Consider the following 19,650-nt stretch of genomic DNA (forward strand, 5'->3'; position numbering starts at 1 on the left):
AATTAAAGTAAATTTGTGTACTTTTCAATTTTAAAATTCAATTATAGATTAACATTTAACTAAAGTTGGTCAAAAATATCAGAATAAGTGCTAAATAGTCATATGAACTATCGGAATAACTGCTTCATAAAATAAAAAAGATAGGAATTAAACAAGTCATAGAACCTTTGGCTAATCTGTTTGAAATTAAACAAGAAGCAATGAACCTAAAATACACTGATCAGCCATAACATTATGACCACCTGCCTAATGTTGTGTATGTCTCCCTTTTGCCACCAAAACAGCCCTGACTCATCTAGGCATGGACTCCACTAGACCTTTCTATCAGAACCAGCATTCATTTTTCAGCAATTTCAGCTACAGTAGCTCGTCTGTTGGATCGGACCACACAGACCGCCCATGATCCTGTCGCTGGTACACCGCTTTTTCTTGGAACATAACATTAGGAATGCGTGGATAAAGGTTGTTTTGAAGAAGTTCCAGCTCGCGTGGGGAGTGTTTGATTACTTTGTGTACTGTGGATTCATTTGTAAGGAAGCAAGTCGATGCTGGATTTGCAGAGAGACTGTGATTAAAAGCACCACTAATATTGGATCTGACAAAAATGACACACCAGTAATGTATGCACCAGACATGTCCCTAGCGTCCCACCCTAAATCTACGCCCATGGTTATTTTTATGCTTTAAATCCTACAAACCCTAACGAAAATTAACAATGTTTTTACTAGAGTTAAAAAAAACTTAGTAAAATAATAGTTACCACGAAATAACCATGAAAACCATGGTTACTGTAGTAAAACCAAAAAACTTTTAAGTTACCACAAAAAAATGATTAATTTTCGTAAGGGAACCAAATACCTTTCTCTTATCTTCATATAATGAAAGTCATGCAGATATTAAACTTACGTTATATCAGTTGTGTTTACTGTGGCAGTTTTCATACAGATTTGTTTTGTGGTTTAACTTACCTTCATGGTCACTGGACGAGACGTCCTCGAATAAACCTGGCTCAGTCTAATCAAATGTATATTCGGGGCGACAAGCCGGGTTATCCCCAAGTACACGTACAAGTTCAGAAAAATACTTGAACGTTTTCTTTCCTCTTCCCGATCGTCTGTTGTTATCCACCACTTTCTTGTACTCCAATTTGAAAGCTTTTAGCTTTACACAACACTGAACAGCACTTCTGACAACTCCCGCTGCCCTCATCCTCTCAGAAATAATTTCAAAAACTCTATGATTTCTTTTCGTTCCACAAAGTTTGTTTTGAATACCCTCCTCCCCCCATATACTTAATAACAGTTTTACCTCAGCCTCTGACCACATAACACCCCTCTCCGCCATTTTGATTACTGTCCACTGCTGCTAAAACGTCACGTGACGTCACACACAACTGGTTGTCCAGTGCGATTCCGTTCACACGCCACAGCTTTTCTGTAAATACGGTTGTGAAACCCGAAAAGTTACGGGTGTGAGGTCGGTTATAGAATGCGGTTGTCAAACTCGTAAATAACCTAACTGCGCGTGAACGGAACCGTCTTAAGGACTCAAATGCGGGTTTGACAACCGTATCATGGTACCGTGTGAATGTAGCCTTAGATTTGAAAACGTGTGTAAGCAATTGGTAAAAACTGTATTATTCTGCCTCAACATCCCGTCTTTATTCTGGGTCAGGCCAGAGAATCTCGTCCACATCACAGACTATATTGGTCCGAGCCAAACAGCGAGGGTAAAATCCTCTTGCATGATCCACCCCTGGCATTCATCTGCTGATATGTCGATCTGTATGCAAGGCAATTTTATGCATTTCTTTATTCCAAGAGCATAGTCCAATAGTGTATGCACACTAAAGTTACTGTACAGAGCAGTCTTACTGTAAGTACATCTATCTGTTTTCTTCTCTGAAGGCTCTGAAGATGGAGGCAACGGTGAAGCGACTCAAATTAGGCTTTACTCGTCGCTTAGCCTCCCTCATAGTCATACCATGAACAAGGACATGGTCAGCTAGAGTGACTCGAATCTGAGACTGCTTGTCACCTTGCCCTTCGTCTCCCTCCTCCTCTTTCACAACGTCCTTCTCATCTTCCTCCTCCTTCACCATGTCCTCCTCCTTTCCCTCCTCTGCTGCCTCCTCCTTTTCCTGTCCCTCTTCCTCCTCCTTCTCCATGTCCTATTCCTTTATTTCTCTGTGGATCCATTGTTCCAAAGCTCAGTGAACTGATTCAGGCCCTTTTATCTATCTATTGAAGGATCTGATTACTGTGTGTTCCATTTTGACTCTTCGTGTTTCCACCTTGGTAATTGTTTGCTTACTGAGCCCAAGCTGTGCTGACTTAAGTGAACAGTATTGAATGCTAGTGCTTTCCATATGACCAGATGGTGTAAGCACTGAGAAATGTAGGGATTTGTGTGTAGAGTTTTGAAGTAACAGTTAACCAAATTTGACTCATGTGTTAAAGCAGGGGAGTAGTGTTTATATTTCAGCAAAATGATTGTGCTTCTTGAAAAATGGCAATTTTAGTTCAAAAGCCTGGTTATAGTGTTTTAGCAATCGAGAAAAACTGTAATCAAGAAGGACTGTTGCGCTCCAAAATAAATTAAACAGAAATACAAGATTTCATATTTTATTGGTATAATCGTGATATTTTAGGTAGACTGTGTAACTTTAGGCTAAAATACATGAAGCCACACTCTTTCGCTAATCTCAAAGTATTGCAGTACACTTGTTTACCGTTAGGTGCCCCTCAAGCACAAACGTGCAACTCTGCCTATGTTGCCAGTTTTTAAATTTTCTGATTTTCAACTCCACCCCTATTGACAAATAGCCACAGCTATGCAAACTTTATTGTATGTACATCACCCCGGATCTGTCTTTAGGGATTCAATAAGTTGCGTGCGATGAAGTTGCTTAATTTGACTGCCAAATGTATGGTAAATATATGGTAATGCATGAAAGTTTGGTTGAAACAGTATATAAAAAGCTTATAGAGACTTCAGCAGTTATATCTTTGTTAAACTGAGGACAAGACTACAATAATCTGCATCAAACCCATTTGGAAAATTCCCTTTAATTGGCAGATCATCTCACTAACAGGAGAAATCTTAAAATATTTTGGACTTAGAGAACATCAAAAACTTTTGGGACATAAATAACAAACAGCAGCTTGCTTTGACTTCTAAGGTCACCTAATGGAGAATGGAACCATGCCTTCATATTTTTACTTTACTTTATTCAAGGAATTTGTTCACCTTAGATATTTGATCCTAATAGTGGCTCTTTTGTTTTATTTAGCCATTATATTGTTTAATGTTGTCATTTTATGTGTGGTGTTTAAAGAAAGATCTCTTCATGAGCCAATGTACATATTAATATCATGTTTGTCTGTCAATGACCTCTACGGCTCTTCTGGTTTCTTTCCAAGGATAATAGCTGATGTTCTTTCTGATACAAATGCTATTTCCAGGTTGGCGTGCTTTGTTCAAATTTTTATCATTTATACTTATGCAATATCTGAATACACAGTTTTAACACTGATGGCATATGACAGGTATGTTGCCATATGTCACCCTTTAAAATATCACAGAATTATGACTTCAAAATTTACAACACTTTACATGGCAATAGCATCACTTTATGCAGTGTTTTCTATGGGCTCAATTATTTTCTTGTCAGCTAGGTTGCCTTTGTGTGGAAGAGACATAGCAAGACTGTACTGCTCCAACTGGTCTGTGGTTCGACTCTCTTGCGGGGTTTCAACTTTGAGCAACAACATTATTGGATTTTTTATGTCAACAACAACCCTTTTTCTGCCTGCCTTTTTCATTTTATACACATATGTTCGAATTCTTATCATCTGTCAAAAAAGTTCATTAGAATTCAGGGGCAAAGCATTGCAGACTTGTCTTCCCCACATTATAAGCTTTGTTAACTACTCTGTTGCAGCCTTTAGTGATATTGCGTTAAGTCGATTTGATTCAGACAAGTACAAAGTTGCTTCCATAATCTTTTCAGTGGAATTTCTGGTAGTTCCACCTCTTGTCAATCCTCTTATTTATGGCTTAAACCTGCCAGATATACGCAAAAATATTTGGCGTTTGTTTCAGCGGAAACCGACGATTGTCCATTTTCCTGAATAAGGAAGTAAAGTAGAATTTAATCATATGTATAATGTATATACATGGTTTACCATGCAGTATTACACTTCTTTGTCATCTTCATTTCTTAAAATGTCATGAGAAAAACAAGACTTTACACCAAACCACCTGATGTTTAGGTTGTTCGTATTAACAAATAGCAGTTAAAAGATATAGGGGTGGTTTCCCAGACAGGGATTAGCTTAAGCCAGGACTAGGTCTTAGTTTAATAAGGAAATATAACTAGTTTTAACAAACATGCCTTACTAAAATGATGTATTTCAAGATATGCCACTGCAAGTTGGTTTCAATTTGGATAGCTCTTAAATTTTTATTTTTAATTTTTGGTCTAGGACTAAGCTAATCCCTGTCCGGGAAACCGCCCCATAGAAAATTTTAATTATTAGACTAATATGTGGTTTTCTTTCTGATAATAAAGTTTAGTTGACATACTTATCTGGGAGAGAACTGTTTGATTGTTTATTGTTATATTCTTCAAAAAGATACTTTAAGACATATTTTCTTCAATAAATTTGGCAAATTAATTTTACTTTTTGTATAATTACTCAGCAGTGCACATTTTCATATATTAAGCTTTTAAATTCATTGGCATGTTTTATAATGCAAAATTGTTTTTAATAACTAGTAATTGCTAAATAAAGTTAGTGAAGTAAATAAAATGGCATGTATAAATAAGCCTCTACAGTAGCCCGTGTCAGTCCGGTCCCATAGTTGCACAGGTGCAAATAATAAATAATAAAAATTTGGGTTGTGCATCACCAACTGTTTGTATTAATATTAATAATAATAATAATAATAAATATATACTCCAATGGCTTCTGGTGTGAAGACTCTAATGATCTGAGGATAATAAAACTTTATTCAAATATTTGAAAATGCACATTTTTACAAGTACGTTGAAATAAAACTGTGTTTGTTATATGAGGGCTGTAACTTGTCAGAATGCAAGTTACAGATACAGTGGTGTATGTCTTTATAAGAGAGAACAGTAAGCAACTTTACTTTTTGTTATTTTTTCCAGTTTTTGCCAAATATTTAACTTATAATAATTCTTTCTTTTTTTACAGCCATGCAGCCTCTATGGTGCATTCATGGCAAGAACCACCATTTAGTAATGTTACAGTCAACACTCTCTCTCACAAACCACAGGCCAGTTTATTGTAGCATCTCTAGTTCATGTGTCTTTGAACTGTGAGGGGAACCAGAGAACCTCTGCTGACACAGGGAGAACATAAAAACTCCACACAGAAAGGCCTACTGTCCCATGCAGCTGGGTCACAAACCAGCGACCTTCCCGCTGTGAGTGCACAACAGTTCTATTCAGTTAAATTCAAATTTATGTCTATAAAATGTCCCCGTATGTAATTAATTATTTTTTTTAATCCGCATGCACTGTAAAAAAGCAACATAAAGTCAAAACAACTTTGTTTTGCAAATCAGTTCAACTTACTAGTTTAAGTTTTGACTTGTGATAAGTTGACATAACTTATAAAAACAAGTTGAAATGGTTCAACTTAATTTGTTAAGATAATGTTATTTTTCTGAGCACTTGACAAGTGGACTCCTGCCAAAGGTACAGTTTTGAGAACAACACTTTGGGGTGGTTTTCTGGACAGGGATTAGCTTAAACCAGGACTAGGCCTTAGATTATTTATGAAATATAACTAGCCTTAACAAACACACCTTACTAAAAACATTACTTGTGTGCATTTTGACGCAAAACAAAGGGCACTGGTGTATTTTTAGACATGTCAGTGCAAGATGTTATTAGTTTGGACAGCAATTACATTTATTTCAGTCTATGACTAGTCTAATCCCTGTCCGGGAAACCACCCCTTAGTGATTTAGTGACTCAGTGAACAATATGTATATAGATTATCATATTAAAATAAAAATAGTATTACAAATATATTATATAATCACTATACTCTTCAAAAACAACATACATTATATGCTCATTGGAACAAATGGAAACTAAAATATAAAATTTTACTTGGATGTTACAAATAAAGTTTTTGCCCACTTTGTATTTATATAGTCACTAATCTGGGCAAAGCATTGCAGACTTGTCTTCCCCACATTATAAGCTTTGTTAACTACTCTGTTGCAGCCTTTAGTGATATTGCGTTAAGTCGATTTGATTCAGACAAGTACAAGGTTGCTGCCATAATCTTTTCAGTGGAATTTCTGGTAGTTCCACCTCTTGTCAATCCTCTTATTTATGGCTTAAACCTGCCAGAAATACGTAAAAATATTTGGCGTTTGATTCAGTGGAAACCAAAAATTGCCAATTTTCCTGATTAAGGAAGTAAAGTAGAATGTAATCCATTTAAACTATCAACAAAATAATATATATATATACATGGTTGTACCATGCAGTATTACATTGTCATCTAAATGTTTTAAAATGTCATGAGAAAAATAAAATTTTCATTTGATCAAAATCACCTGATCTTCAGGTTAACTTGCTGTACGAGGAAAGTCCCTGTCAAAATGACTTTACTGTTTAATCCATATTGACTGATAGCAGTTAAAAGATATAGATTATAATTATTAGATTTACATTTATTTTCCTGTCTGATAATAAAGTTTATTTGACATACTTACATGGGAGAGAAATATTTATTGCTAAATTCTACTTCAGGACAAACTTTTCTTTATTAAATTTGTCATTTTTGCATATTCAGTACCTTTGGCACATAAATGTTACTTTTTAAAATTATTACATAGCAGTGCACATTTTCATAGATTAAGCTTTTAATTTAATTGACATGTTTTATTATGCAGAAATGTATATTTTGAATAACTAGTAATGGCTAAATTAAGTGAGTGATGTAAATAAATTGGCATGTATAATTAAGCCCCTACAGTTGTCTGTGTCACAGTTGCACAGCTGCAAAGAATTGAGAATAAAAGTTTGGGTTGTGTATCACCAAATGTTTGTAATAATAATAATAATAATAATAATAATAATAAATGTATACTTCAATGCCTTTTGTTGTGAAGACTCTAATGATTTGAGGATAATAAATAATAAATTATAAATATTTTGTATTTTTACAAGTATATTGAAATAAACCTGTGTGCCTGTGAGCTTTAACTTGTCAGAATGCAAATTGCAAATTAAGTTTTGTTTATCTTTATAAGTGAGCAGTAAGCAACTTTCCTTTAGCTGATTTATGTTTTTTGACAAATATGTAACTTACAATAATCTTTTCTTTTTTTCTCCTTTATGGCTGCATTCATGGCAAGAACCACCATTTAGTAATGTTACAGTCACACTCTCTCTATCTCACACACTAGGCCAATTTATTCTAGTGTTTCCAGTACAAGTGTCTTTGAACTGTAATGGCAACCATATAACCTCTATGCTGACACAGGGAGAACATGAAATCTACACAGAGCCCCATGCAGCTGGGGCACAAACCAAAGGTGGGTAGAGTACCCAAAATCTATACTCAAGTACAAGTACTTATACAAAAATGTACTCAAGTAAAAGTATCAATCTAATTATTTACTTGAGTAAGAGTAAAAAAGTATTACATGAAAAAACTACTCAAGTAGTTAGTTACTCGTTACTTCTGAACTGACAGAGAAGTAGCGCAAAAGCACTAAATTTCAGACTACTTGGAGGGTTTTGACAAACCTCTCCTTAAAAGTCTCATTGGTCTGATCTCAGTCCTGCAATGGGTACATTAACATCACATAACGTGTCATTTGAGAAAAAATCTCAAACACACACAGATGTTATTCTGACGGCTAACTCTGTATTTATTTTCATGTTTACAACACAAACAAACTTGTGCAAATCAACTCTACACTTATTTTAATATATAATACATGTTTCTTTAAAATCAAACTTTATTCTTTTATCTTTATTCATTATTTAGGAAGGATTTAAATAAAATACAATCCCGTTTTTATTTGAATGTATTTCTACACATTAGTGAGGTGTCCGGATTTGTGTGTAAATGCAAGACGTCGTTAGATTATGCTGTTCAGTTAGTTTAGTTTTGTGGGGAAATGATATGGAAATGTGCAGATGTGAACATGCTGTTTGTAAGGTTCAACTTACACTAGGATTTGTCATCGCTTGCACAAGAGTGCATATGGCAAAAACACTTGGACAGCGTGTGAAATGGCCATTAATAGTGTTCAAATAGACATTACTGTGACACTCACCACTTTGTTGTTTCAGGTTGGATCTTGAATTCCTGTACGCTGAGATGTCAGCTCGTTTAGTGACCAAACATGCATCGCATTATGAAATTATTCGATTTAAACCTTTTGGAGTGAAAACATTAACCGAATTTTAAGCCACGCGTGATCTGCCTCGCACAACGCACACACCCTCATCTGCTTCTATACTATCATCGTCACGCGCTAAAGGGTGATGCGTAGCCCCCTCTCGCAATGCACGCAGCCTCTCTAACATCTCGCGAGACTTTCACACTTTTTATATATATATTTTTTAATTTTTACCATTTGACAGTAGAGACAGTTGAAAGTAAAAGTACAGTTTTTTAAAAGAAATAGAGCAAGGATCTGGCACCTGCTTCTGTTTGTGCTGTCACGAGGAGCGTGAGTTTGGGGAACCAGTTCCTGGTGTGATAACAGAGAGCAACCAGTAAAATGTTTTCCTCGTCCTCCCTGGACAGTGTCTGTCCGAGAAGGTTCACTGGGGGAAACACATATTTGCGCAGACTCCGCACCCAGCTGTGTGCCAGTGCATCCATGCCGAGTGAATGGTCGATTAGTGAACAAAACAGCCAAATCAGCTGAACCGACTGGGGGTGGGGTCGCTGCTCGTGAAAGCACATCAGCCGTTACATTGGGCGATCTAGGAATATGAATGGAACGAAGAGACCTCAGATTCTTCTGACTCCATATGAGATGACGAGCGAGATGAGACAGTTGATGAGTGCGTAACCCTCCTTGACGGTTGATATACGCAACGGTCACAATATTGTTGGTGCAAACTAATATCCTTTCCTCATAGCTCTGAGATGAATAAGTGCAAGTTATACAGCCCACAACTTGAGACAGTTGATGCCAGTGCAGCTGGGGTGCTGTCCACACCCCTGAAACTGCAAGCCCGCCGTACACTGCCCCCCATCCCGTGGAGGAGGCATCTGTGCACACGACAGCATGTCTGGAGACCTGTTTCAGGGGTACACCAGCCCAGAGAAATGCTGGGTCTGACCACGGAGTGAAAGGGAGACAGCACGCAGGTGTAATGGTTACACAATGCACACCACTGTGCCACACTCTCCTCAGGACTCGGCCAGCGCTGAAGCAGTCTCATACAGTCCAAGCAGTCTCATGGCCGCTGCTGCTGCCATATGCCCCAGGAGCCTCTGAAATTGTTTCATGGGGACCGGCGACTTGTCTTTGACGGTATTGAAACATGTCATTATTGACTGTACATGTGCTTCTGTTAAATGAGCCGTTAGTTTGACCGAGTCCAGTTCCATACTGAGAAAATGTCATGGTAGGCAAACACACTGTTTCCTCCTTGTCTCGTGTATGGTGTTTACTCACCTTTGATGTCATGTGCTCGTTATCTCGATCCTTCACCTGTGTTGATTGTCTCACTCCAGCTGCTCATCATTACATACTCTCCATAAATACTCACTTAGCTTTCTGTTCCCTGCCAGATCCTTGCTCTATGTCAGTCTCCGTATCGTTGGGGTTGTTTTGTATAGCGTGTGGATTGTTTATTGTAGCCTGACTACGTCAGACTTCGTACTTCCGCTAAATTTCATTACGCTTCTGTACTCAGTCTGAGATACCTCCCATTCAAACCGTTTTCCTCCGGTCTCAAAACGGCCGTCCAATCAACGAACAGAGGGCGGGCTGAGAGCCGTGACGTAGACGCTAAACGCAGAATCACGGTTGTAGTTTGTTGTGGACATGGAGACATAGAAAGCTATTTGCTCTGTTGTGGAGAACCGGCACTTGCCAACTTAAACCCGAACAAGAAAAGTGTTTGTTAAACATTTGAATGGAGATTATGTTGTTGCCCTACTCCTGACAAGTTTTTGGAAAAGTTTAATTTATCATCTTTACCGATCGTCAGCGAGAAACTGTGTGCAGCACAGCTTGACGTGCACAACGATCGAGAAATCATGGAAGGGAATTATATTGTTCACAGTTAATGGTGGAGGACGCGTGGGCAAGCACTCTTTGGTGACATTCCTGATTAACCAGAAAATAAGGTAGGAAGATTTAATTTACATATGGTTATGGTTGTCTGGTGGAAGAGTTTGAGAGGAGAGAGGGGCGTTCCTCCCGTTAGACGTGAGTGGAAAGCCACGGTTAGGATAGTGTTCAACTAGCTCTGGCCCGATTTACTTTACATAATCTGCAAAAGTCGTTCATAGCCATGTTAACTCTGGTATTTCTCTCGATGGGTTTGTTTTCACATCATACGTGTATTTTACAGCAGAGATTCGATGCGGCTGATCCGGCGCATAAAGCACATCATATCCAAATGTTATGTGTGATTGGCTTACGTTTAGACCAATGATTTTAAACTTCAGACAAGCCCCTCCCACGAGAAGGAAAACGATTGTCAATTATGCCTAGCCAGACTCTGTCTATGAAGCGAAGCAAAATAGCAGAGGATGGCATTACCAGGCTATGTTTATTGTGTCATCTTTGTATTGTATGTTCGGGTCTTCACCAATTGGATTATTACCACAGACCCACTCCACCAACCATCACCCGCTTACCACCATAGTCCTTCGATCACCGTTACCGTCATCTGGACATTGTGTTTGTTCCTTTTACCTGTGTTATTTCCTGTGTTTAAATAAACCTTTGTTTACATTTCCTGCAACTGCTTCCTGCATGATATCTATTGTACAGAAGGATCTGGCCATAAATGGAAGCAGCAGGAAATCACTCCCCATCTCCTCTTGAAGAGTTTCTCCAGTGGGCGGTTCAAAGGATGGACCGCCAAGACAAAGCATGGGTTGAGCGGTCCAAGTAATGGTGACAAAGGTGTCCGAGCTGACCCTACACCCGCAACATCAACAACCTCCCACTGCGCCCCCACACCCCCCGCTACATCTACTTCACCAGAGAGCGATTTCCAGTCGGAACCACGACTTCCTATCCAGGAGAAATATGTGGGTGAGCCGAGTTTCTGTCGTACATTCCTTTCTCACTGTTCTCTCTATTTTGCCTTACAACCCAGAACCTTTTCCAGCGAGCAAACGAAGGTGGCGTTCATGCTCTCACTCCTGACTGGAAAGGCTGCCCTCTGGGGGACGGCGGTGTGGGAGAACCGTGATGACTGCTGTTCTTCGTTCTCCTCCCTATCCGATGAAATAATAGGGTGTTTGATCGCTCCATCGCCGGGAGAGAAGCAGCAAGACTCCTCTCCGAACTCTGCCAGGAAGACAAGTCCATTTTTGATTACGCGATTGAGTTTCGCACCAGGCCGGCAGAGTGCAGGTGGAACAAAGAGGTGCAGTGGGATCATTTCCTGCATGGGCTGGCTGACCACTTTCAATGCTGAACACATTAATCAACCTCGCCATCAGGGTTGATGCGCAACTCACCCAGGCAGCACGCCGGAGAGCTACTGCACCTTTACCCGTCAGACTGGATTCTCTTCAACCCAGCAACACTGGTGCGGCCAGTCCCCTCAACGATCTCGAGCCTATGCAGGTGGGTCACGCTCGGCTTTCCCGGGAGGAGAAGCTCCGGCAGAGATCCCTGGGTTTGTGTTTATACTGCAGCAGCGCCGGGCATCAAATCCATCAGTGCCCGGTAAAAGAGCAAGCCCGATAGTAAAACTGAGGCTACTATCAGGCAGGATCTCTGCCAAGAAGACCTCATTCACCTCAACGCTCCTCCTGGTGAAACTATGGTGGTCCACTCATTCTCACGACTGCCACGCACTTCTGGATTCGGGAACCGAGGGGAGTTTCATCGATCACACAACTTACTCACCAGATTGCTCCCTTCGTAGTCAATGGACACATTCCCTATCATCATGCACATCACGGAACCTTCTTGTTCTTGAACACACCTGACTTCACAAACATAACCCCAAAGTTGCCTGGCGTCTTGGGACTGTTACCAGCTGGAGTGAGGGGTGTCATAAGTCTTGTCTTTTGTCTGCGTGTCTAACTGTTTCTGAGTCTGTGTTTCTGGGGGAAGCAGTGGATTTGTCTAACATGCCCATGTAGTAACATGACCTGGAGGAGGTGTTCAGTAAGTCTCGGGCTGATTCTCTACCTCCTCACCATCCCTATGACTGTGCTATTGAGTTACTTCCCGGTAAGTTTCCGCCTAAAGGGAAGTTATACTCTTTGTTTGTTCCTGAGATGAAGGCCATGGAGAAATACATGTCTGATTCTCTAGCAACGGGGTTCATTCGTTTTTCCTCTTCTCCAGCAGGGGTGGGGTTCTTTTTTGTGGGAAAGAAGGATGGGTCCTTGTGACCTTGTATTGACTACTGAGGGTTGAACAACATAACGATAAAGAATACTTATCCTTTGCTGTTGATGTCTTCAACTTTTGAGAGGTTGCAAGGAACGTCCGTCTTCACTAAATTGGACTTACGTAATGCTTATCATTTGGTCCGCATCAGGGAGGGGGATGAATTGAAGACCACTTTTAACACCCATAGAGGCCATTTTGAGTACTGCGTCATGCCTTTTGGGCTAATAAACTCGCCTGCGGTCTTCCAAGCACTCGTTAATGACATGTTGCGAGGCATGGTAGATCAGTTCATATATGTCTACCTGGATGACATATTGATTTTTTCTTCATCTCTCCAAGAACATGTGCAACACGTACTACGAGTGCTTCTTCGGTAGCTAGAGAATGGTCTTTTTGTCAAGGCGGAAAAATGCGTTTTTCATGCAGTCTGTTTCTTTTCTAGGGCACATGATTTCAACTGAGGGTGTCCGCAAGGATCCTGACAAGGTTAAGGCTGTGGTGAATTGGCCATTCCCAGATTCTCGCAAGGCCCTGCAGAGATTTCTGGTGTTCGCCAATTTTTATCTGCGTTTCATTCGCAATTTCAGCCAACTAGCCGCTCCTCTGACGGCCTTGGCCTCCCCTAGTACTACGTTCAGGGGGTCAGACACAGCCGATGCTGCGTTTGCCAAAATCAAAAGTTGCTTTGTTTCAGCTCCCATTCTTGTTTCCCCTGATCGCTCACATCAGTTCATAGTGGAGGTCGATGCGTCAGAGATGGGGGTAGGAGCAGTGCTTTTCCAGCGCACACCTTCTGACAGAAAAGTTCATCCCTGCGTGTTTTTGTCTCATCGTTTATCTCCGTTTATCCCCAATTCATGTCCAAAGTTCGCCTTAACCTCCCTCCTGCGTAAAGGAGAATTCATCCTGTGTTTCACATTTCTAAAATCAAACCTGTTTTTTGTTCACAACTTAACCCGCCTGTTCCGGTTCACAACTTAACCCGCCTGTTCCGGTCCCCCCCCCCCCCCGCCTCGTGTCATAGCATTCGGTCAATCGTATTCTGGACTCTAGACGAAGGGGACATGGATTTCAGTACTTGGTGGACTGGAAAGGTTACAGTCCAGAGGAGAGAAGTTGGGTGCCTGCTCAGGACATACTGGATCACACCCTCATTAATGACTACCATCAACAAGTAAAGCAGGCTGGGAACGTTAGGTGATGTCCTAGGGGAGGGGGTAGTGTCACGGTAGGCAAACACAGTTTCCTCCATGTCTTGTCTATGGTTTTTACTCACCTGTGATGTCATGTGCTCGTTATCTCAATTCCCTTCACCTGTGTTGATTGTCTTAGTCCAGCTGCTTATCATTACATACTCTCCATAAATACTCACTCAGCTTTCTGTTCCCTGCCAGATCCTTGCTCTATGTCGGTCTCCGTATCGTCGTATCGTTTTGGATTGTTTTGTATAGCGTGTGGATTGTTTATTGTGTCGTCTTCGTGTTGGATGTTCCGGTCCGGTCTTCACCAGTTGGATTATTACCACAGACCCACTCCACCAACGTCACCAGCAATCACCATTACCTGGTTACCACCATAGTCCTTCAATCACTGTTACCGTAATCTGGACATTGTGTTTGTTCCTGTTACCTGTGGTATTTCCTGTGTTTACATAAACCTGTGTTTACATTTCCTGCAACTGCTTCCTGCATGATATCTATCGTTACAGAAAAGAGATCCTTTGCACTGCTCTTTTCCCACTTAACCTGAAGACCTAAACAAGTGAGATGCCAAAGTGCTAAGTCTCTGGGTTTGCAAAGCGTTTGCCGAGAGTGAGCTATTATAAGCGAATCATTGAGATAAGCTATAATGCGAACTCCGCTCTCTCTTAGGGGTTTTAAAACCCCCTCTGCTACTTTTGTGAAGAGACGGGGAGAAAGAGACAGCCTGAATATTAAACTTTGTACTGATATGGCCGCCCCTCAAACGCAAAATAGAGAAACGCCCTGTGACGAGGAAGAATCGAGACATGAAAGTACATGTCCTTCAGGTCTATGGCCGCAGATCAATCTTGGGGGCGAATGCATTGAAAAAATTTTCGGCGTCAACATCCTGAATGGCATTTTAAGAAGTGCTCAGTTCAGTACATGCATATCCAAGATCAGCCGTAACCCACCGCCTTTTTTGGTACTATAATGTAAGAGCTGTAAAATCCTGACTTAATCTCGGTTAGAGGGAGCTGCTCTATCGCGTCCTTCAACAGTAGGACCACGATCTCCGCACGCAGTACATGTGCATCGGCATGTTTCACTGACCCTATGCCTGACAATTTTGGGGGACACTGGCCATACTGAATCACACAACCGAGGCGAATCGTGCGTAATATCCAATGACACAGACCGGGAAGTTGTGTGGGCTGTGGCTACACAAATAGAGACGCTGTGTGGTGCAGCACTCACCTGACTCCGCTGATGGGTGGCAGGGTCATTGGGACCCTGATGAGGGGTACCCAGACTCCCGATATCACCCGCTGGCGATAGAGAAATGTGCGGGTGAGTGGGTTTGTGGTCGCTCACAGCCCCTGAGTTCCACCTGGTAAGTATCTACCTGGTAGATAATAACGGTATTAAAGATTGCCGAAAAAACTTGTCATTGGCAGGGAAACAGTTAAGTAAGAGTTCATGCATTGGACCTTACTGTGGTTTTAGAAGGGATTAATATAGCCTTTAAACTTATTTAGCCTAGTACAGATAAACATCTGTCTCTTAAATTATCATTTCTTTTGACCATCATCTCTCTGAAGAGAGCGGGTGACCTTCAATCTGCTTCTCCTTCACTTCAAGCAGAATTAAAGTTATTCTACATACCTTAATTCCTCAGGCCTTTTATCCTCCCCCTTATGTGTCAGCGGAGAAAAGATCTTTACACTTATTATGTCCTGTTAGGGCATTAGAAGAATGCATCAGAAGGTCTTTTTTATACAGAAGATTGGATCAAATGTGGGTTTGCTTTGGAACCTTTAATAAAGGTCAACCTGCCTACAAACAGACCATTAATAAATAAATTGTGTAAGCTATTTCCTTAGCTTATGAGGTGCGCAGATTGCCTTTACCTCTGATAAATAGAACCTCTCATTCTTACCTATTAACTAAGTTCTTATGTCTTGATCTGTGCACAACACCTTCACAACATGACAGACACAATAATTATGGCATAGAGGACAAGTCATAACCGAGACGTTTTCCCAGCCATTCCAACAGTACAGCACAACTTTACCAATTGACTATGCGTTTCAACAACAGAATTTGTTCTAGAATGTAAACTATTAGTGTATTTGGCTGCCTAAAGTAGAGGGGAATCTTTATCTGATAATGAACCTGATGTACCCGCTATACAGATAGAAGCTTTTTATTAATTGTGATAGATTTCAACCGATTAAGACAATTGAGTAGTAAATTTGATGAATGGTTTTCAACAAGTGACTCTAGAAGATGCAGTGCTATTGAACATAAGAAAGATGACAGCTTAAACTTCATAATAATGTATATCTCAAATTACTAGATGTGAAGCAGCTAACAATGCAGTATCTTTACATGTGATCTTTCATCAAGAAATATGATGGACACATTAAATGCTTTATTGAAAACAATCGTTATATTTTATCTACGAGGGCAGTCATGCCCCAATGGTTAGAGTCAGGCTTGTAACCCATCAAAAAATTAAAGTGACCCTTATCATATGGATCAGTTTAAATTATTATATTAATCTAAAATCATGTGTTACATATAAAAATTTGTCTTAAGAGAGTTTGTTAAAGGCCTGTTAAATAGTCAAAAACAAGTCTATTAACATGGGACTAACATGAGGTATCCATATATACCTGATCGAGTCAGCTATTGACCATTGTACAAAACAAACATACAGTCAGTAGTACTGTGGTAAGGTTTTAACAATTTAATTTGCTTGTATCTTAGGAGGACACGTTTATGCTACTTACAGAGAACTGCATAGGTAAACTTTGAATCCATTTTTTCTATTTTCTGTTAAAAAAGTAAATTGTACCATAACATTAGTAACTAGTAGAGTGAATGACATTATAAAAAACATTGATAACATAACTGCATAAAAAGTTCATATGATTGCAGATGAAGCCTGCACTGGAGAACATTTCCAGTTTCTTAGTTTTTTCTCTTTCTGGACTAAATGAAACAATGGGAAACAGATATATCTTTATTTCTTTGACTGCACTGTATTATCCGTTAATTGTGTTTTGTAATGTAATTGTAATTTATGTCATAATCTCATATCAGAAGCTTCATGAGCCAATGTATGTGTTTATTTGTAATTTGTGTATGAATGCACTTTTTGGCACAGCTGGATTTTACCCTAAATTTATGTATGATTTATTATCTCAGTGTCATGTAATTTCATATGCTGGATGTCTGTCTCAGATATTTGTCATTTATTCATCTGTTTTATGTGACTTGTCAACATTAACAGTAATGGCTTATGACAGGTACGTGGCAATATGTAGACCACTGGAGTATCATTCAAAAATGACCAAGGAAAGGGTTCTTCAATGTATCTTGTTTTGCTGGGTTGCTCCATTTTTTTGTATGTCCGTTCTTATTGCATTAACATCAAGACTCACCCTATGTGGCTCTAGTATTGACAAGCTGTATTGTGAAAATTGGTCAGTTGTTAAACTTTCTTGTGTTTCTACAACAGTCAATAATGTGATTGGGTACATTGTAATTCTTCTCTACTTTGGTCATGCGGTATTGATATTTTGCTCATATATTCATTTGATTAGAAAGTGCAGGAGGTCAATGGAGGGCAGACACAAATTCATACAGACATGTGTACCACATTTGCTTGCATTGATGAATGTGGCTGTTGCATTGCTGTTTGATGTACTTTACAGCCGCTATGGCTCGAGAAGTTTGCCACAAGGTATCCGTAACTTCATGGCCATGGAATTCCTCCTCATTCCCCCTATGTTAAATCCCCTGATTTATGGATTAAATCTTACAACACTACGAAAGCAAGTCATGAGACTGTTCTTAAACAAACAAGAGGGAATAGCTGAGTAAAGTGTTTCATAAGGTCATACATTATTTGTTAGCTGTTTTTAAATGTTAATTGTGTAAAGGTTTAATTGTTTAAAGTTTTATTTTAATCTTTATCTTTTTCAGATAATGACATTATGATTTTATTTTTGCCATATTTTGTGACTCATCATTTGTGACTGAATCAGCTTTTATAAAAAAATTCCAAACTATATTTGAATCCTTTTGATTTACATTCAATTGCATGCAATTGTCAGTGCTGGGCAAGCTACTTGGAAAATGTAGTGAGCTAAGCTACCAGTTACTTCACATTAAATGAAGCTTCACTACACTGAAGCTACCCCCCTGGGAAATGTAGCAAGCTAAGCTACATCAATAGTAGCTTGCTACATCCAAGCTACTTTTTTTTTTAACCAGTTTTTATTATGTAATTATTTATTCAGTTTCAATGTATCATTTTGGTAATTATAGGCAATACAAGCATAATATAGGCCTAGGTACTTCACATTTTGGGGCTGTTTGCTGGACTTATCCTACTCCCAGAATAAAATGCATGTTTGAGCTGTCTTTATTCAAAAACACCTGGCCCTGACATATCTTAACACAAGGGTCTCCAACGTGGGCCCGCAGGCAGCAGGTAGCCTGCACAGAGTCTGTGAGGTGCCCGCCAAAGCACATTCTATTAATAGTTTCAATTGTAATATTTATTACATGTTTTTATATTAGCTTGGCTTGGTGACATAACCCAGTCAGAGGTAGAGCACGAGTCTTCACAGAATGCGAGTGGTAATGTTTTGTATGAATGAAGGCTGCACAACTCGAAAATACGGAACAAACAACGTCCTGTGTCGATTCAAATGACGCGCTTATTCTCAAATTCAGGACGACTTCAGAAATTTTTGGAAAATTGTAGCTTGTGTGGAAGCTACCTCACTACTTGGTCAAAAAAAGAGCTAAGCTACTGAAAAGCTATTTGATTTAGAAAGCAGCTAAGCTACCGCCAAGCTACTGAAAAATGTAGTTAAACTACTAGCTTCGCTACTTGTAGTGAAGCTACTGCCCGGCACTGGCAATTGTGTCAATGTTTCTATACTTAGATGCCCATGATATTTTAGAAATTGCTGTATTTATAGGTTTCTGGAGCACACATTTAAAGAAAAAATACCAGTAATTAGTTTATTATAAAATAAAATAACAAAAAGAACTTGCATGCTTAAGAAATTACTTGACTGACAAAATATAGTATATGAATCAAGAATTCACTGCCATTCTTTTTCAAATTGGATGCATTTCACAAAATCATTTACAAATGTATTTGTTAACATTAGTAAATGTATTAAATAAAATAAACTTCCAATGAAAAATACAAGTTGTTTAGGTTAGTTCGTGTTGCATTAACTTGTGTTACTAATTTTGATTTTAAAAAATGTGGTAACAGTTTACTTGAAGGGGTGTTCATGAGACTGACACGACACCTTCATAATCATGACATGACACGTGTCATGAACAAGTGTCATTCGCTCAGTTATGTCATTTTTAATGCAAAGATGATATTGTTTGAGATGTCTTGTTATGACAACTTGACATAAACCAATACATCAAAACTTGTCATGACAACTTGACACTATCAAGACAACATAACTTGTCATGAATCTGTCATAAACATTATATTAATTATTAAACTTAAGAAACTACCTAGCTTTATAGTAAACCATTCCATAATTTAGGTGCCACCACTGAAAATGCTGGGTCTCCTCTGTTATGCCTAGACCATGGAAAATTGAGAAACATCCAATTGGACGACCTCAATGATTTAGTATAGAGTATAGACATGTAGCATGTATTCATTAAGTGTTAATTAATAGGTGTCAAATAGTTTTATAACAGCGTCATGAATGTTTTTTTGTTTTTTTTTTTGCAGTGGTACAAACTGAACTTGTCTTTAAAATGTCATTAAGTGTTAATACTATGTAAAATAATTTTAAATACC

General features: G+C 39.2%; 2 protein-coding genes across 2 annotated transcripts; both read left to right on the forward strand.

Moving 5' to 3' along the window:
* The first annotated feature begins 2,941 nt into the window (after window positions 1-2,941).
* On the forward strand, window positions 2,942-4,555 carry or64a1 (odorant receptor, family 64, subfamily A, member 1). Its single transcript, XM_055195433.2, has one exon. The coding sequence runs from the start codon at window positions 3,190-3,192 to the stop codon at window positions 4,135-4,137; it is 948 nt and encodes a 315-aa protein (XP_055051408.2). The 5' UTR covers window positions 2,942-3,189; the 3' UTR covers window positions 4,138-4,555.
* A 2,693-nt stretch (window positions 4,556-7,248) lies between these two features.
* On the forward strand, window positions 7,249-17,908 carry or62c5 (odorant receptor, family 62, subfamily C, member 5). Its single transcript, XM_073863011.1, has 3 exons — window positions 7,249-7,587; window positions 16,566-16,602; window positions 16,737-17,908. The coding sequence occupies exon 3, from the start codon at window positions 16,737-16,739 to the stop codon at window positions 17,682-17,684; it is 948 nt and encodes a 315-aa protein (XP_073719112.1). The 5' UTR covers window positions 7,249-7,587; window positions 16,566-16,602; the 3' UTR covers window positions 17,685-17,908.
* Window positions 17,909-19,650: the final 1,742 nt, after the last annotated feature.

This window comes from Misgurnus anguillicaudatus, chromosome 24, assembly GCF_027580225.2.
Source record: "Misgurnus anguillicaudatus chromosome 24, ASM2758022v2, whole genome shotgun sequence".
In the NCBI taxonomy this organism is placed as follows: Eukaryota; Metazoa; Chordata; class Actinopteri; order Cypriniformes; family Cobitidae; genus Misgurnus; species Misgurnus anguillicaudatus.

Excerpts from the sequence above, each read along its gene's own strand:
- or64a1 (XM_055195433.2), top strand. The coding sequence starts at position 3,190 with ATGGAGAATGGAACCATGCCTTCATATTTTTACTTTACTTTATTCAAG.
- or62c5 (XM_073863011.1), top strand. The coding sequence starts at position 16,737 with ATGAAGCCTGCACTGGAGAACATTTCCAGTTTCTTAGTTTTTTCTCTT.